This window comes from Narcine bancroftii, chromosome 1, assembly GCF_036971445.1.
Source record: "Narcine bancroftii isolate sNarBan1 chromosome 1, sNarBan1.hap1, whole genome shotgun sequence".
Classification (NCBI taxonomy): Eukaryota; Metazoa; Chordata; class Chondrichthyes; order Torpediniformes; family Narcinidae; genus Narcine; species Narcine bancroftii.
The window spans coordinates 106,366,134-106,381,388 of record NC_091469.1 but is presented as its reverse complement, the minus strand read 5'-3'; the positions used below and the strand labels follow the sequence as shown (position 1 = coordinate 106,381,388).

Sequence of the window (15,255 nt, the reverse complement as noted above, 5' to 3'; positions counted from 1 at the left end):
GAGTGGTGAGAGTGTTTAATGAGCTGCCAAGTGAAGTGGTGAATGTGGACTTGATTTTGACAGATGAAAAATTTGGACAGGTACATGAATGGGAGGGGTATGGTCTGGGACTAGGTAGAATATTCAGCACAGACTAGATGGGCTGAAGGGCCTGTTTCTATGCTGCCATGTTCTATGGTTAAAATCAGCAGGAGTCCAAACAAGATATCACTGACAGCATGAAGGATTTAGCTATTTATGGGCTTGCAAAGTGGGAGTTGAAAGAAAAGTGTTGAGCTGCAGAGTATGCAAGTTTTGTTGGATAATGAGAAATAGTTTCTTCATTCCCTGTGAATCCTTTCTGGAATATTGGATGCACAATTCCTCAGTTTTTGAATCATTTAAAGCAGCAAACCTGATTGATCAAAATAACTTTTTTAAAAAAACTAGAAGTACAGCACGATAACAGGCCCTTCCATCTCACGAGCCTGTGCCAACCAATTACAACCAATTAACCTACAATTCCCGTTCATTTTGAAGGGTGAGAGGAAATCCATGTAGGCACAGGGAGAACAAACAAACTCCTTACAGATAGCAGTAAAACACAAAGGTCTGCAGATGCTGTGATTGAAATAAAAACACAGTGCTGGAGAAACTTAGTAGGTCAAACAGCATATTTTATATCACAAAGATAAAGATACATAACTAATATTTCAGGCCTGAGCCCTTCATCAAGGTATGAGCATCATGAGGGCAGGCACCTGAATAAAAAGGTGGGCCAGGGAGGGGCTGTAGAAAGAGCACAGTCTCCCAGGCTGGAGGCAGTAGGTGGCTGAGGGAGAGAGGGCACAAAAGCATACAGAGAGAGGGGGGATGGTATAGTGAATGAAGAGGGTAGGGGATGGTGAGGTGGTGGAAAGGAGACAGGGGAATGGGAAAGACAGGGAGAATGGGGAGTGGTCTATCAGAAACAGGAGAAGTCGATGGTAATGCCCTCCAGGCAGAATATTAGGTGTTGCTTCTCCAGTTTATGGGTGGCCTTAGTTTCTGCTGCTGTGCTCCTTCTCCTGCTTTCCCCTCTCTTCTCCTCCCCCTACTCCCAGCTTTTTATTCTGGCCTGTTTATTATACCTGACAAAGGTCCCAGGCCTGAAACGTTCTGATGGATGCTGTGTTACCTGCTGAGATTCTCCAGCACATTTCCATATTGCACTCCACCCTAGCATCTGGAGACTTTTTTGTTAAAACTCTTGATCTTCCAATGGCTAGCTTATTTTTTTATGCTTGAAATGCAAAAATATACCTTGAAATCTGAAATAAAAACAAAAAAAATGTTGAAGCAAGTCAGGCAGTATCTGTGGAAAAACATACAATCTGCTAAAGGAATTCAACAGGTTGAGCAACATCAGTGGGAGAAAAATAATTGCTGACATTTCAGGCCAGAACTCAGCCACATCACCTTTGACACTTTCCCCACCCAAAAAGAATGGTAATGAGCCCATTCTATACTTTCCCCATTTCTACCTCCACTCTTCTCTCTCACATTTGACCCCTTCCCCAAAGATATCCAGTATCTGCAGTAATGGGTGGCAGGCTTAGAATTGCAATAGGGGCAATACTGTTACAGCACTAGAGACTCTCTATAAGGAGCTTGTACTTTTACCTCCTCCTGCATGGGTTTCCTTTGGGTGCTCTGGTTTCCTCCCACCCACCAAAACGTACTGGGGTTGCAGGTCAGTTGGGTGGAAGGGGCTGTTACTGTCCTGTATGTCTAAATTAAATTAAAAACCCAAAAATGTTGGAAGAACTCAGCAGATCACGCAGCATCTATGGGAGGTGAAGATAATACACCCAATGTCTCGGGCCTTTAGAGAGGGCTCAGGCCTGTAACGTCGGTTATATACCTGTGGTGATACAACCACCAGCCTACTGCAGGGGGTGACCTTCGTACCTGCAGTAAGACCACCTGGCTGGCTCTCAATCAACTGTCCTAGATATAGACCTTGAGCCAGCCCCTCCCAGGCTAGTCACACGTGGAACTGTCGAGACTGAAACTGGTGTACAAGACCTTAAGTGGATTAAAGCCTGTAGTACAGTCTTTCTGTGTTTTGTGTCTGCTTGCGGCACCACAATACCTTTACCTGCAATGGATGCTGCGAAGGCATGTTCCTCAGCATTTTTGTGTTTTTACTACAATCACAGTGTCTGGAGATGTTTGTGTTTCATTTCAGGATCAGTGAAAAGTTGGGAGGATTTGGCAGGGAGTACTGGCATAGTTAAGTGGAAGTTCAATGCGTGCGTGGAGAAGCTATGTGTGGTGGAACATATTCCTCACTGACCTGGGCAAGCTGGCCCACCTGCGGAACTGGTAGCCCCTCCCCCTAAAACCCCTACTAAAGGCCAAAAGCCCTAGTCTCCTCCCCCATACCTACCCTTGGACTTGAGACAGCAGCATGCTGAGGCACGCTTGGATCTTTAGCTCCATAAAACCTTTGGCCCTTACTGCATGTCTGTGAATGGTCATTGATCGCTCTACAGTATGATGTTGTAAAAGGGAATAGAGCAGGAGGAGACACAGCACAATGGGCTGCATATTCCCCCCCATCCCCTGGTCATGTGCTTGGTGTATGTTTGTTATTGCACCGAATAAGCAGACAACACAAGTGGTAACCTTAGTCAACGCTTTACTGTTAAACTCAAACAACACTGGATACAACAGGAGCTTCGTGCAAAGGCGTCTGCTATCAGCCAAGCTCCATTTTTAACTGCTGCACCTCATGTGGAGTCGCGTATGCGCAGTAGCGCTGTGGCGATTATTGTGTCTGCAACGCATTTGTAGCAGGTGCAGAGCAGCTGATGGGAGCGGCTGATAACAGTGTACTTCAATCATGCTGTGTCTTTACAATTCCTGTGTGCCACAGTTATGATGTAGAATTCCTCCATATAAATCAGCACTGGTTACTATTTCCCTCAGGGCAGTTCCAGGAGCTCCCACTATAGCAGATACTGTGTTATTGTGACCTGTACCTCGCAATCACTCTTTAGTGCATTGATCTTTCCTGAACCCATCACACCAATGGCATCGTGAAGTAAGCACGTCAGCACCTCTCCTTCCTCTGGAGTTTGTGGAGGTTTGGCATGACATCAGAAACCTTCTCAGACTTCACAGATGTCTAGTGGAAAGTGTGCTGACCAGCTGCACCATGAAAGAGATATAGGTGCCACAAGAATCAAACCACCAGGTTCAGGAACAGTTGCTACCCCTCCACCATCAGAGTCCTCAACAACAAACTCATTTAAGGACTCTTACTTCGCACATTATTTATTATTGAATATTTATTTCAGTATTGCACAGTTGGTTTGCCGTTCCTTCTTGTTTACATCTCTCTTTTTTATACGCATCTTTTCTTGAGTTTTCTTTGCACTACTGATAAGTAGAAATCCTGCTTCACCTTCAGGAAAAAGAACCTCAGGGTTTTATGTGATGTCATGTATGTCCTCTGACAAAAAATTTGAACTTTGACATTCATGTGTACTGGTTGCCACGCTTGAACTTCAATTTGTTTGTTGCGTGTGAAGGATGGGATCTGGAAGATGCATATCATTAAGCCACTTTAGTCCCATGGGGTTTATCTGTTCTAAACATTGATCAAATTGCTTCTGTTGTTGATTTCAGGGTATGAAGGGGTTTAAAGGAATTCCAGGTGCACGGGGACCCAGAGGCCCTCCAGTGAGTACAAGATTCATCAGTTTTTCCTCCAGCTCCCCACTCCACTTCCCTTACTTCTCCATTCAGAGAGCTGCCCATGACCATCTCCCCTGTCACTTCTCTTCTCCCCTCCCACCTGCACCCACCAATGACATCCCACCTGTTGGCCTGTGCTCCTCCCCTGCCCCCTCCTTCCCCCCTTTCCCCCCCTTTTTTATTCAGGTAACCATCTATCTTTGCTTATATCTGACAAAGGACCCAGGCCCGAAACTTGGGTTACCCTTGACTTGCTGAGTTTCTCCAGCGCATTTGTGTACTGCTGAGGTTCTGGCTGAAACTTTGAGCTGGCCATCAGGGTCATGGTAGCACTTGCACAAGCTGGAAAGGGCTCTAACACATCCTTTCAAGTGAAAAGCTTAACTTGGGTATGTGCGCTTCACCTCTTGTTCATGCCTTTCTTTGCTTTGTCTTTCCTCCTTTCCTTCCCTCCTCTCCATTTTCCTGTTCTCATTTTACCTCTTCCCAATGCTTTCATTCTTTCCCTTATTCCCCTTATTTATGAATTTTTGTGATTCTCCGTTCTATCATTATATAAGAAGCATGCACTCAGTGAGAAATTATATCACATGAACAAAACCAACAAAAACAGAAAATCAGAACTGATAAAGGGCCTTTGACTGAATTATTCACTCTATATCTCTCTCCACAGATACTGTCTGCCCTGCTGAGTTCCCAACATTGTCTGTTTCAGATCAACAATATCTCTCTCTCTCTCTTCCCTCCCTCTCTCTTCCCCCCTCTCTTCCCCCTCTCTTCCTCCCTCTCTTCCTCCCTCTCTCTTCCTCCCTCTCTTCCTCCCTCTCTTCCCCCTCTCTCTTCCCCCTCTCTCTTTCCCCTCTCTCTCCCCCTCTCTCTCCCCCCTCTCTCTCCCCCTCTCTCTCGCCCTCTCTCTCCCCCCTCTCTCCCCATTCTCTCTCCCCATTCTCTCTCCCCATTCTCTCTCCCCATTCTCTCTCCCCCCTCTCTCTCCCCCCTCTCCTCCCCCCCTCTCTCTCCCCCCTCTCCTCCCCCCCTCTCTCTCCCCCTCTCTCTCCCCCTCTCTCTTCCCTTCTCTCCTCATCCCTTCTCTCTCTTCATTGCTTCTCTCTCTCCCCCTCTCTCTCCCCCTCTCTCTCTCCCCCTCTCTCTCTTCGTCCCCCCTCTCTCTTCCCTCTCTCTCTTCATCCCCCCTCTCTCTTCCCTCCTCTCTTCATCCCCCCTCTCTCTTCCCTCTCTCTCTTCATCCCCCCTCTCTCTCCTCTTCCCTTCTCTCTCTCCCCCCTCCATTCTTTCACTAATGAATTTAGAGTATGGCCTTTGATTGGTCATTTAATGGAGAAATACAGCTTTGATGTTTCAACTCAAACCCCCTCGGTCCTCAGCATCCTCCTTTGCTGAGTTCCTCCAGCATATTTGTGTATTGTACTCAACACCAGCATCTGCACACTTTCTTGTTATACCAATGTTAGGCTCCTTCCTTTCCCCTCAAAAATGGAGGATTCCTCTTAAAATGGTGGTTCTGCTGGCACTGATACAATGGCGGTGCTGTCATATGGGGAGAGCGGGGAGAGGAGACTCAGCGCTCCTCCACGTGGTTCTAATGCCCAGTCCAACTACTGACTGCTCAGTACTGGCTTTAAACATCCTGTTGAAGGAGCCAATAGTGGTTGGTTTTAAAATACGTGACAACGGGGTCTAGGCCCAAGGCATTCGGAAGTGGCCTTGAGGGGTTAGACTTGAGAAGCAGAGGAGTACTGCAGGCCACTGGAAAACATGGCATTAGAAGAATCTTGAATCGGAGGTGGAACACAGCCCAACCTCCAGCGACCGTGGCTGCATCCACTGATGACTGAAAGGCTCTGAGACCCAGTTTCTCCAGCCTCGTCCTTCAAACCAGCCAGGATGTTTTCCAATCAGACCAGATTATTACCACATCCATACCTTCCCCTCTTCTGGAGAAATCACCATATCATCTGCTTGCTCTTGTTCTCCACCTTTACACGAGTTTTCCCTTTAAGTTTCTTTTCTCATGTACAAAAGTTTATTCAAATAATAACATGACAAACCTACACAAAACTACTATTTATTTTGGAGAACATTCTGATAAGTGGTAAATCAATGCTGCCCCTCTGTTATGTACACTTTACAGGTTCAGATTAAAATCTGGTTATCACTACCAACAACACATTGCATCCTCTGGGGGGCCCATTGTTCCCAGAATTATTCCAACATTCCCTCGGATACCGCTGGCTCCTATTCCAACACAGTTTGTGCCCGGACATAACCCCAAAAGAAGGACCGGCACTCAGCTCACCCTGTATACTCGACTGCTTTTCACCTCCATCCGTGAATAGCCAGCTTGGCCAGGCAAGCAACAAAGCAACAAGGAAATCCTCTGAGCGCCCTGACCCCACCCCACCCCACTCCACACTGGGCAACTGTAGATCAGGAGCTGAAGTGTAGCCAGAACTTGAGCAGTCCCTTCAGGTACATGAAAAGGGGCTGCAACTCTCGCACTTTACTTATACCTCCCGACTGCAGAAGTGACAGGTGGCCAGGCCAGGGTGTCAGTGAAGTAACTCAAGAAGTGATTGCATGGCGAGCTTGGTGTAACATTCTCCACCCCAGGTTCCTGATGCAAAGGACGAGGATTCCCACATGCAAGAGACCTCCACTGGGGTCCTGCCTGGAGCACCACAGCGTAACCAGACAACCAACGAGAGCTTTGGCATTGTAACGGATTTGTGTTAATATTAATCTTTAAAGTTAAAAGATAAAATCTATATTTCTCAGTAAAACTAAGTTATAGAATTAGATATATTTTTAGTGAGGGAATTGTGGGCTGGATTTCGGGTTACACAGGGAAACACAGTTTCACTCAGCAGAGAGGTCATTTTTGGACTGGATGCATCTTGAAAAACAGCCATTAAAAACTGAAGTGACTTATTAATTGAAACTCAAGAACAATGGATGTTTGCTTAAAGGCATTTGTGTGTACGCACAGCTTTCTTCTGGCAGCTGTTCAAACAAGCCAGTTCTTCCTTGAGTGACCTGCACAGGCAGTTCGGAGTTTTTTGCTTTAGATTCATACTTTTGAAATGGGTAAATATATTTTTAGCATATAGATGCAAATTAACTTTAGAGGTAACTTTAAAAGACCATCTGCAATGATTCATGCTTTTGAAGCAAAGAAACAGAAATAATGTCACTTGTCATGTAATGGGAGTTTTTAGAGAAACATTTTATTGGAACGAGAGGCATTTTGTAACCAGAAAATGCCTGGCCATCCTAAAGGTAACACAGGATTGAAGGGGCTTGACCATCCTGTAAATAAGACAGGAATGAAATGTAGTAAAGATAAAGGCTGCTTATGTTCTCCTTATGAAAAGGAGGAACACTGGAAAAGTGGTTTTGAAGAATTTAGCCACTTTGCTGTCTCTTTAGAAAAGACGTCAGATTCTACTGGGTCCATTTTTGTATGGACACTTCATGTAGTCCTTGTCTGGGTTTGTGAATTCATCGGGGAAGAAAATACCCACTTCACTGTCTCTTTGAAAGGATGGCTGATTCATCATGTGGAAATCATTCCAAAATCTTCAAGCAAGAGAGAGAAAATTGTTCGTATGAAGAAACATTACTCTGAAAACAACTCTACAAAAGAAATTTGTGAATTTTAAAGAGGTCTGATGACTTGATGTTTCAAAATACTTCATAATTACTTTTGAGCAACAATTTTCTGAGACTAAACTTTAAAATCATCTCCTCAGAATCAAGCTTAAACTACTGGGGTTCATTTTAAAGTTAAGTGTTATGGTATTACCATTGCTGTTGATTTAGTTCATAACAGGCACATTCCGGAGTGGCACAGCACAAATCACTGTAAGGTGGCTCCCATTGTGTCAGACCAGTTCCCAAAGGAGACATTGGGCCTTAGGTCCTACAAACAACCCTGTCTGATTGGGGTTCAGAACAGCTGGGATCGCTCCACCCCCAGCGCCCCTCCGAAACTTTTTCCAAAATAAATCTTCCAAACATCTCATGTTAATGCAGTTTTCTTTCTTCGAAGTCAGTTTCTGAGGAAGAGGAAATATAATCATTAAAAAATCATTGATCTTAGATATTTCTTAGATATTTCCATGGTAATAAGTCATAATTTAATTTTTATTTGTTTTGCAGGGGGAGTTTGGATTAATTGGAGCACAAGGACTGCCAGGGCTTATGGTGTGTAATATTTTATACATCGCGAGAGAATGAAGGTGCAGAGTCTTAAGTACATGGCTTTGGATAGTGTTTCAAATTCCTATTCATTGTGGGTTATAAAGCCTCAAGATTCAGGGTAGTAGATTTAGGTCAGAGGTGAAGAGGAACTTCTTTTCTCAAGAGGGTTGTTAATCTATGGAATTTGCTGCCCAATGAAGCAGTGGAAGCTACCTCAGTAAATATACTTAAAACACAGTTGGATCGATGTTTACATAGTCAGGGAATTAAAGGATATGGGGAAAAGGCAGGAACGTGGAGATGAGCCTGTCATCTTATTGAATGACAGAGCAGGCTTGACAAGCTAGATGGCTGGCTCCTGCTCCTATTTATTCCTACGTAGTGCCAATGGACTAGTGGATTTGATTTTTCAAACTTTTATTTAATTTACCGATTAAAAGGCCGATTCCGGCCTTTTAAACCCGTGCTGCCCAATTATACCCAATTGACCTACAACCCCCAGTATGTTTTGGAGGTTGGGGGGAAACCAGAGCCCCCAGAGAAAACCCACACAAGACACGGGGAGAACATACAAAGTCCTGGGTTTCTGGCACTGTAACAGTGTCATGCCACCAAATCTCTATAACTATCAGTGAGCAGATTACATTCCAGATCAAACTCCTCAGTACAGATAGTCCCTAACTTGTGACCATAATGGAGACCGAAGAATCGGTCGAATCTTGGAATGGACGCAAGTTGGAATTGTGCCTGCACACAGAGTACCAAAGTCTTAAAGCAAATTTTTAATTAAATATTTTTTTCATTGTAGATTTGACGATAATAACTTAAAACTTCCTGAATTTGTCAATCAACCTTGGTGAATCTTTCCACATTCTGGACCATGCTTAACTTGTTAGTTGGCGATCCACGTCTGCGCACAGCTATCTTGATTCCTGTGCACACACATGAGTCTTTGGTTGGCACATAACAAGCCATTTGATGGGTTTGCGTATTGGAGTTTGGATGGCGCATGTGTGAGAGTTAAGTCCACTAACGATAATGAATTTGCATCCTAACTCTCGGGCATGTGCCAACAGAACACCGATATGCAAACCCACCGCACATGCTTGATAGGTTCACATATTGGAGTTTGGTTGGTGCATGCATGAGAATTAAGCCCCTTGACGATATTGAAGTCACATCCTTAACTCGCACACGCGCCAACCAAACTCCAATACATGAACCCACCATGCATGCACCTACTGAAGACTCGCGCATTCACACAAGGTAAGTACACATATTTTGACTCTTACATGCCCTGTATCCCTGTTATAGTTTGTGAAATACAACATAAACCACGTAAATTTTATATTTTTTGTATAATTCGGTTGTATGTGTGGATAGGTTGTAAGTCAGGGACTACCTGTATCTCAATGTTTGAACATTCTCTACAGGGCAAGGAAGGAGTTCCAGGTCCAAAAGGTGTGGTGGGTGTGAATGGTTCTGAGGTGAGCACCATATGAATGTACTGATGTTGTGGAACTGAGAAAGGACTTCAGTAGGAAAATTAGCCACATGAATAGTGAGCTAGCTCACTTGAAGTAATATTGATATTTTCATTCTTTTATATTGTTCACATCTTAAAAATTTAATTACATTAATGCTTTTTTCAATGGTTTCTAAATACCTTGGATGATCAGGTGACGAGCTGTCAGAAGGTCATCAGGGCAGGGCTGTCACTGTTTGCAGGACCTCTGTGATGAGGTCTGCAGATTATGGGAGCTCGCCGCAGGGTATGAAAGCAGAGTAAGTGTGGGGCATTGGCTGGGTCCATCACAATCCACTCACGTGTAAGATTCAAAGCTCATCATGTTTAGATAGGAGACTCAATTTAAGATTTGTGGATTTGTTGGATCATCAATACTGTCCACAGAGGGTACCATCAGGAGCAATGCTGCCATCTGCTGGCCACCTGTGGGCAGGCATAGCCAAAATACCCAATATACTTGTGCTGTATTTGTCAAGAGTGTGCTCAAGGCAAATGCATCATTTCCGACATCAATAGATTCTTGCACCTAAGTTCTGTTGGGCTAAGAGTAAGCACACATCATTTCCTTTCCTGTTCCAGGCCATTGTTGGCTGCAGCATTGCTTGGTATGGTAGATGGAAGTCAATACAGAGGATCATCAAAACAGCCAAGATGGTCACTGGGGTCCCCCATTTATCTACTGACAGCATTTTCTGGGTCTATTGTGTAGAAAAGGGCTTAAAGAATTATCAAGAACCCCTATCATCCAGCATATAGTATCTTTGACCCACTACCATCATGAAGGAGGTACAGGAACATCAAAATCAGTAATTCCAGGCTGGGAAATAGCTTCTTCCTGCAGGCTGTGAGATTGATGAATGGTATTCTATAACAGATTAAATAATTCCAAAATATGTATATATGTTTATTTTAAATTATCTTTATGTATATATGTGTTGTGTATGTATGTATGAACTCCGTGTTCGGAGAAATGTTTGGCTGGTTGTATATGTACAGTGAGGAGATAATAAACTTGAACTCCTGTCTATAGGAGGCCCCTTCATCACTTCCGTCTTTCTCTTTATCTGTCCATTCAGCTGCCTCTGATACCCTTTCACCTCTACCAATCCCCACCTCACCCTGCTTCACCTTGCTTCTTCAACCCTGTCGTCCAGCTCCACTTTACAACCTGCACCTCTCCTCTCATACCTCATTCCACTTTCCCACTGTCCTCTTGTATTTAATCCTGTCTCTACCATGTTCTCCCATACCATCTCCCTACTCCACTCCTTCCACTGTACTCTCCCATCCTTCCTTCTACTCCACTCCCTCCACCACTTTCTCCCATCCTTCCTTCTACTCCACTCCCTCCACTACTTTCTCCCATCCTCCACCTACTCCACTCTCTCCACCACACTCTCCCATGCAACTCACACCTCACTTTCCTCTTCTAAATTGCCCTCTTGTTCCCTCTTCCATGCTGTGACTTCTCTACCTGACCTCCCTGTTCCGTTCACTTCCCCATTTCCCCCCATGGTAGACATTTACACATCCAGACCTACAGAGATTACACGTTGAAGGAACAGGGTGGAATAATAGTTCAGCACAAACTAGATGGGCCAAAGAGCCTGCTTCTATGCTGTAGTGTCCCATAGTTCTACGATTAACACCATAAGTCCATAGCATATAGGATTAGTAGGCCATTTGTCCCATAGTGTCTGGTCCACCATTCCATCATGAGCTGATCCATTCCCCCACTCAGCCCCACTCCTCTGCCTTCTCCCCATAACCTTTGATACCCTGACTATTTAGATGGCTATTAAACTCTGCCTTAAATACACCCAATGACCTGGCCTCCACAGCTGCCTGTGGCAGAAAATTACAGAGGTTCACCACCATCCGGCTAAAGAAATTCCTCCACAACTCTGCTTTAAATGTGCGCCCTTCCATCCTGAAGTTGTGCCAACTTGACCTTGATTTCCCCCATTATGGGAAGTAACTGTGCCACATCTATTCTGTCCAAGCCTTTCAACATTTAAAATGCTTCTATGAGGTCCCCTCTCGTTTTACTGAACTCCATGGGGTATAGTCCAAGAGCTGTCTAAAGTGTGTCTTTGCTGAATGATTAACCAACTGCACGAAAACCAACAAGGTCGGGTCAGATACAGCAATGAGCTCTCTGAACCCTTCTCCATTAACAATGGCGTGAAGCAAGGCTGTGTTCTCGCACCAACCCTCTTTTCAATCTTCTTCAGCATGATGCTGAACCAAGCCATGAAGACCCCAACAATGAAGACGCTGTTTACATCCGGTACCGCACGGATGGCAGTCTCTTCAATCTGAGGCGCCTGCAAGCTCACACCAAGACACAAGAGAAACTTGTCCGTGAACTACTCTTTGCAGATGATGCCGCTTTAGTTGCCCATTCAGAGCCAGCTCTTCAGCGCTTGACGTCCTGCTTTGCGGAAACTGCCAAAATGTTTGGCCTGGAAGTCAGCCTGAAGAAAACTGAGGTCCTCCATCAGCCAGCTCCCCACCATGACTACCAGCCCCCCCACATCTCCATCGGGCACACAAAACTCAAAACGGTCAACCAGTTTACCTATCTCGGCTGCACCATTTCATCAGATGCAAGGATCGACAATGAGATAGACAACAGACTCGCCAAGGCAAATAGCGCCTTTGGAAGACTACACAAAAGAATCTGGAAAAACAACCAACTGAAAAACCTCACAAAGATAAGCGTATACAGAGCCGTTGTCATACCCACACTCCTGTTCGGCTCCGAATCATGGGTCCTCTACCGGCACCACCTACGGCTCCTAGAACGCTTCCACCAGCGTTGTCTCCGCTCCATCCTCAACATCCATTGGAGCGCTTACACCCCTAACGTCGAAGTACTCGAGATGGCAGAGGTCGACAGCATCGAGTCCACACTGCTGAAGATCCAGATGCGCTGGATGGGTCACGTCTCCAGAATGGAGGACCATCGCCTTCCCAAGATCGTGTTATATGGCGAGCTCTCCACTGGCCACCGTGACAGAGGTGCACCAAAGAAAAGGTACAAGGACTGCCTAAAGAAATCTCTTGGTGCCTGCCACATTGACCACCGCCAGTGGGCTGAAAACGCCTCAAACCGTGCATCTTGGCGCCTCACAGTTTGGCGGGCAGCAACCTCCTTTGAAGAAGACCGCAGAGCCCACCTCACTGACAAAAGGCAAAGGAGGAAAAACCCAACACCCAACCCCAACCAACCAATTTTCCCTTGCAACCGCTGCAATCGTGTCTGCCTGTCCCGCATCGGACTTGTCAGCCACGAACGAGCCTGCAGCTGACGTGGACTTTTTACCCCCTCCATAAATCTTCGTCTGCGAAGTCAAGCCAAAGAAGAAGAACATGCTTTTCATGTAGCTTTGTTGTTGAGCCCAACTCCCAGGTGTAGTCACTGAACCCAATCTGATGTACCCTGAGGGGACCATTCACTCTTTGTCTTTCCATTTTCTACAGGGCGAGATTGGGTTACCTGGATTACCTGGTCCAAGGGGTTCTCAGGTAAACTATTACCTTTTCAAAGATGTATCTGAATAATTGAACCCTGACAACTTGAAACAGTTCTTGCCAACTACTTTTGTTGATAATTTGATTGGTTTAATTAAATCTATGGAGTACAAATTTGTTGCAGGGGCCTCAAGGTGTGGATGGAAGAAGAGGATTTGAAGGAATGAGAGGTCACCAGGTATGAAAACTCATTAGTTTAATCTCTGTTTAACGTATACGTGAAGGTTTACTGATACCTTTCATGTGAAAATTTGCGCTCTTGATTTTCTGCCCTAATTCCATTCATTCTGTCCTCAGTGGTTTAAAACTCGCCATCTCTGCTAGAATTGTGCCAGGGTCAGGCTGTTTGATGGAAGGTTGGTTGTATGTTGGCTTTTGTCTCGAGGAGTGACGTAAGGGTTGAAGTAAAAACGCAGAAATGCTGGAGGGACTCAGCTGATCTCACAGCATTCATAGGAGGTAAAGATATATTACTGACATGTCAGGCCTGAACCCTTCCTCCAGGTACAAGTTAAAATAGACAAGTGTCTGAATTAAAGGCTGGGGAAAGAAAGGGGAAGAATGGGAGGGGGAGGAGTCCAGACCAACAGACAAAAGGTGTTGATCGAATATGATAAAAGATAAGGTGAGTATTGATTTTGGCTCTGTGAAAGGAGACAAAGGGAAAAGAGAGACCGAGACAGAGCTGGAGGAAAGGGGAAAAGGACAAATTAACCCAAAATTGGAATAAGGGGTGGCCACAGCTCCTCAAGCCTGTACCAATGCTCATGTAATTGTGTTGACCTGACCCAGGCCTCCACTTTGCTGGTTTTTCTTTGCCCTCCATTCCTGGATTTATCACCTTTATCTTTCCAGACATTCACACACTATGCAAGAAGTTCTGAAACACCTCAGTTTGAACTTATTGTCCCCTTATCTTACCACTGTGATCTCTTGCTCGAGACTTTCCTACCAATGGAAATATCGTGGCATTCACCCTAGAGTGTCCTCTTAGGATCTGAGGCAGGGGCCAAGTATGTAAGTTTGCTGATGACACTAAATTCAAGTTAAGTTGCGTTTATTTGTTGTTCATACCATAACCATTGCAGTGTACAGTGAAAACAGGATAGCGTTCCTCCGGACCGTGGAGCTGGTTATTAACATGACTAAATTACATCAGAAACTTTTTTAGAAATAATATACAACATAAAAATCACGTTATATATGCTAGCCCTGTGTCCCCAGAGTTCAGAAGCCTCATGGGTTGGGGGACAAAGCTGTTTTGCAATTTGGTCGTGAATGCTTCGGTACCTCTTCCCGGATGGCAGGAGAGAGAACAGATTTTAGGAGGGTTGTCTAGAGTCCTTCACAATGTTTATGGCTTTCTGCAAACAACGGCCATTATGAATGACCATCATGGCAGTGATCCCCTCAGCAGTCCTTACTTTCTGCTGCAGGGACTTGCATTCTGAGATTGTGCCATTCCAGACTAGGCAGTGAAGCAGTTACATAGGTTGCTCTCAATGCATCCCTTGTAGGATGCAGTGAAGGTGGAGGGTGGAAGCTCTCCTTTCCTCAACCTCCACAGGAAGTAAATGCATTGTTGGAACTTCTTGGCAATGGATCTGGTATTGGGGGACCAGGAGAGATCATCCGCCAGGTACATAGCAAGGAATCTGTGGCTCTTGACTACCTTGACAGTGGAGCAGCCAATGGCCAGTGGAGAGTGGCGCCCCCCTCTCTCCCCCCCCCCCCACCCTCCGGGTTCTCCTGAAGTCAACCACCATCTCCTTTGTTTTGTTGATGTTGTAGGTTGTTGTCTCTGCACCAGTCCATTAGTGATTGAACCTCCTCTCTGTAAGTTGACTCATCGTTCTTGCTGATGAGCCCCACCACGGTCATGTCATCAGTGAACTTGATGATGTGATTAGAGCTGTATCTCGCTGCACAGTCGTGGGTCAGATGAATAAAAACAGTATGATTTTCAAATACTATTATTTAAATAGTGAAAATACTTGTACATGAATCACAAAAGATTGGTTTGCACGGACACGTCTCCTGAAACCCTCTGGGATCAGCTGAAAACGGTCATACTGCAATCCACTGAAGAGGTACTGGGCTTCTCTTCCAGGAAAAACAAGGACTGGTTTGACGAAAACAACCAGGAAATCCAAGAGCTGCTGGCAAAGAAGTGATCTGCCCACCAGGCTCACCTTGCAAAGCCTTCCTGGCCAGAGAAAAAATGAGCCTTCCGTCTCGCATGCAAC

General features: G+C 45.2%; 1 protein-coding gene across 6 annotated transcripts in view; it reads left to right on the top strand.

The window, feature by feature from the left end:
• LOC138762226 (collagen alpha-2(I) chain-like) overlaps positions 1-15,255 on the top strand; it is a 512,086-nt gene that overhangs the window by 295,628 nt on the left and 201,203 nt on the right. For all 6 annotated transcript variants that reach the window (XR_011356852.1, XM_069935862.1, XM_069935881.1 and 3 more), the window contains 5 exons: positions 3,655-3,708; positions 7,903-7,947; positions 9,378-9,431; positions 12,959-13,003; positions 13,134-13,187. Coding sequence is in view for 5 of the 6 variants with exons in the window: in XM_069935862.1 (XP_069791963.1) it covers positions 3,655-3,708; positions 7,903-7,947; positions 9,378-9,431; positions 12,959-13,003; positions 13,134-13,187 (252 nt within the window). In the remaining variant the exon portion in view is untranslated. The remainder of the gene's footprint in view (positions 1-3,654; positions 3,709-7,902; positions 7,948-9,377; positions 9,432-12,958; positions 13,004-13,133; positions 13,188-15,255) is intronic.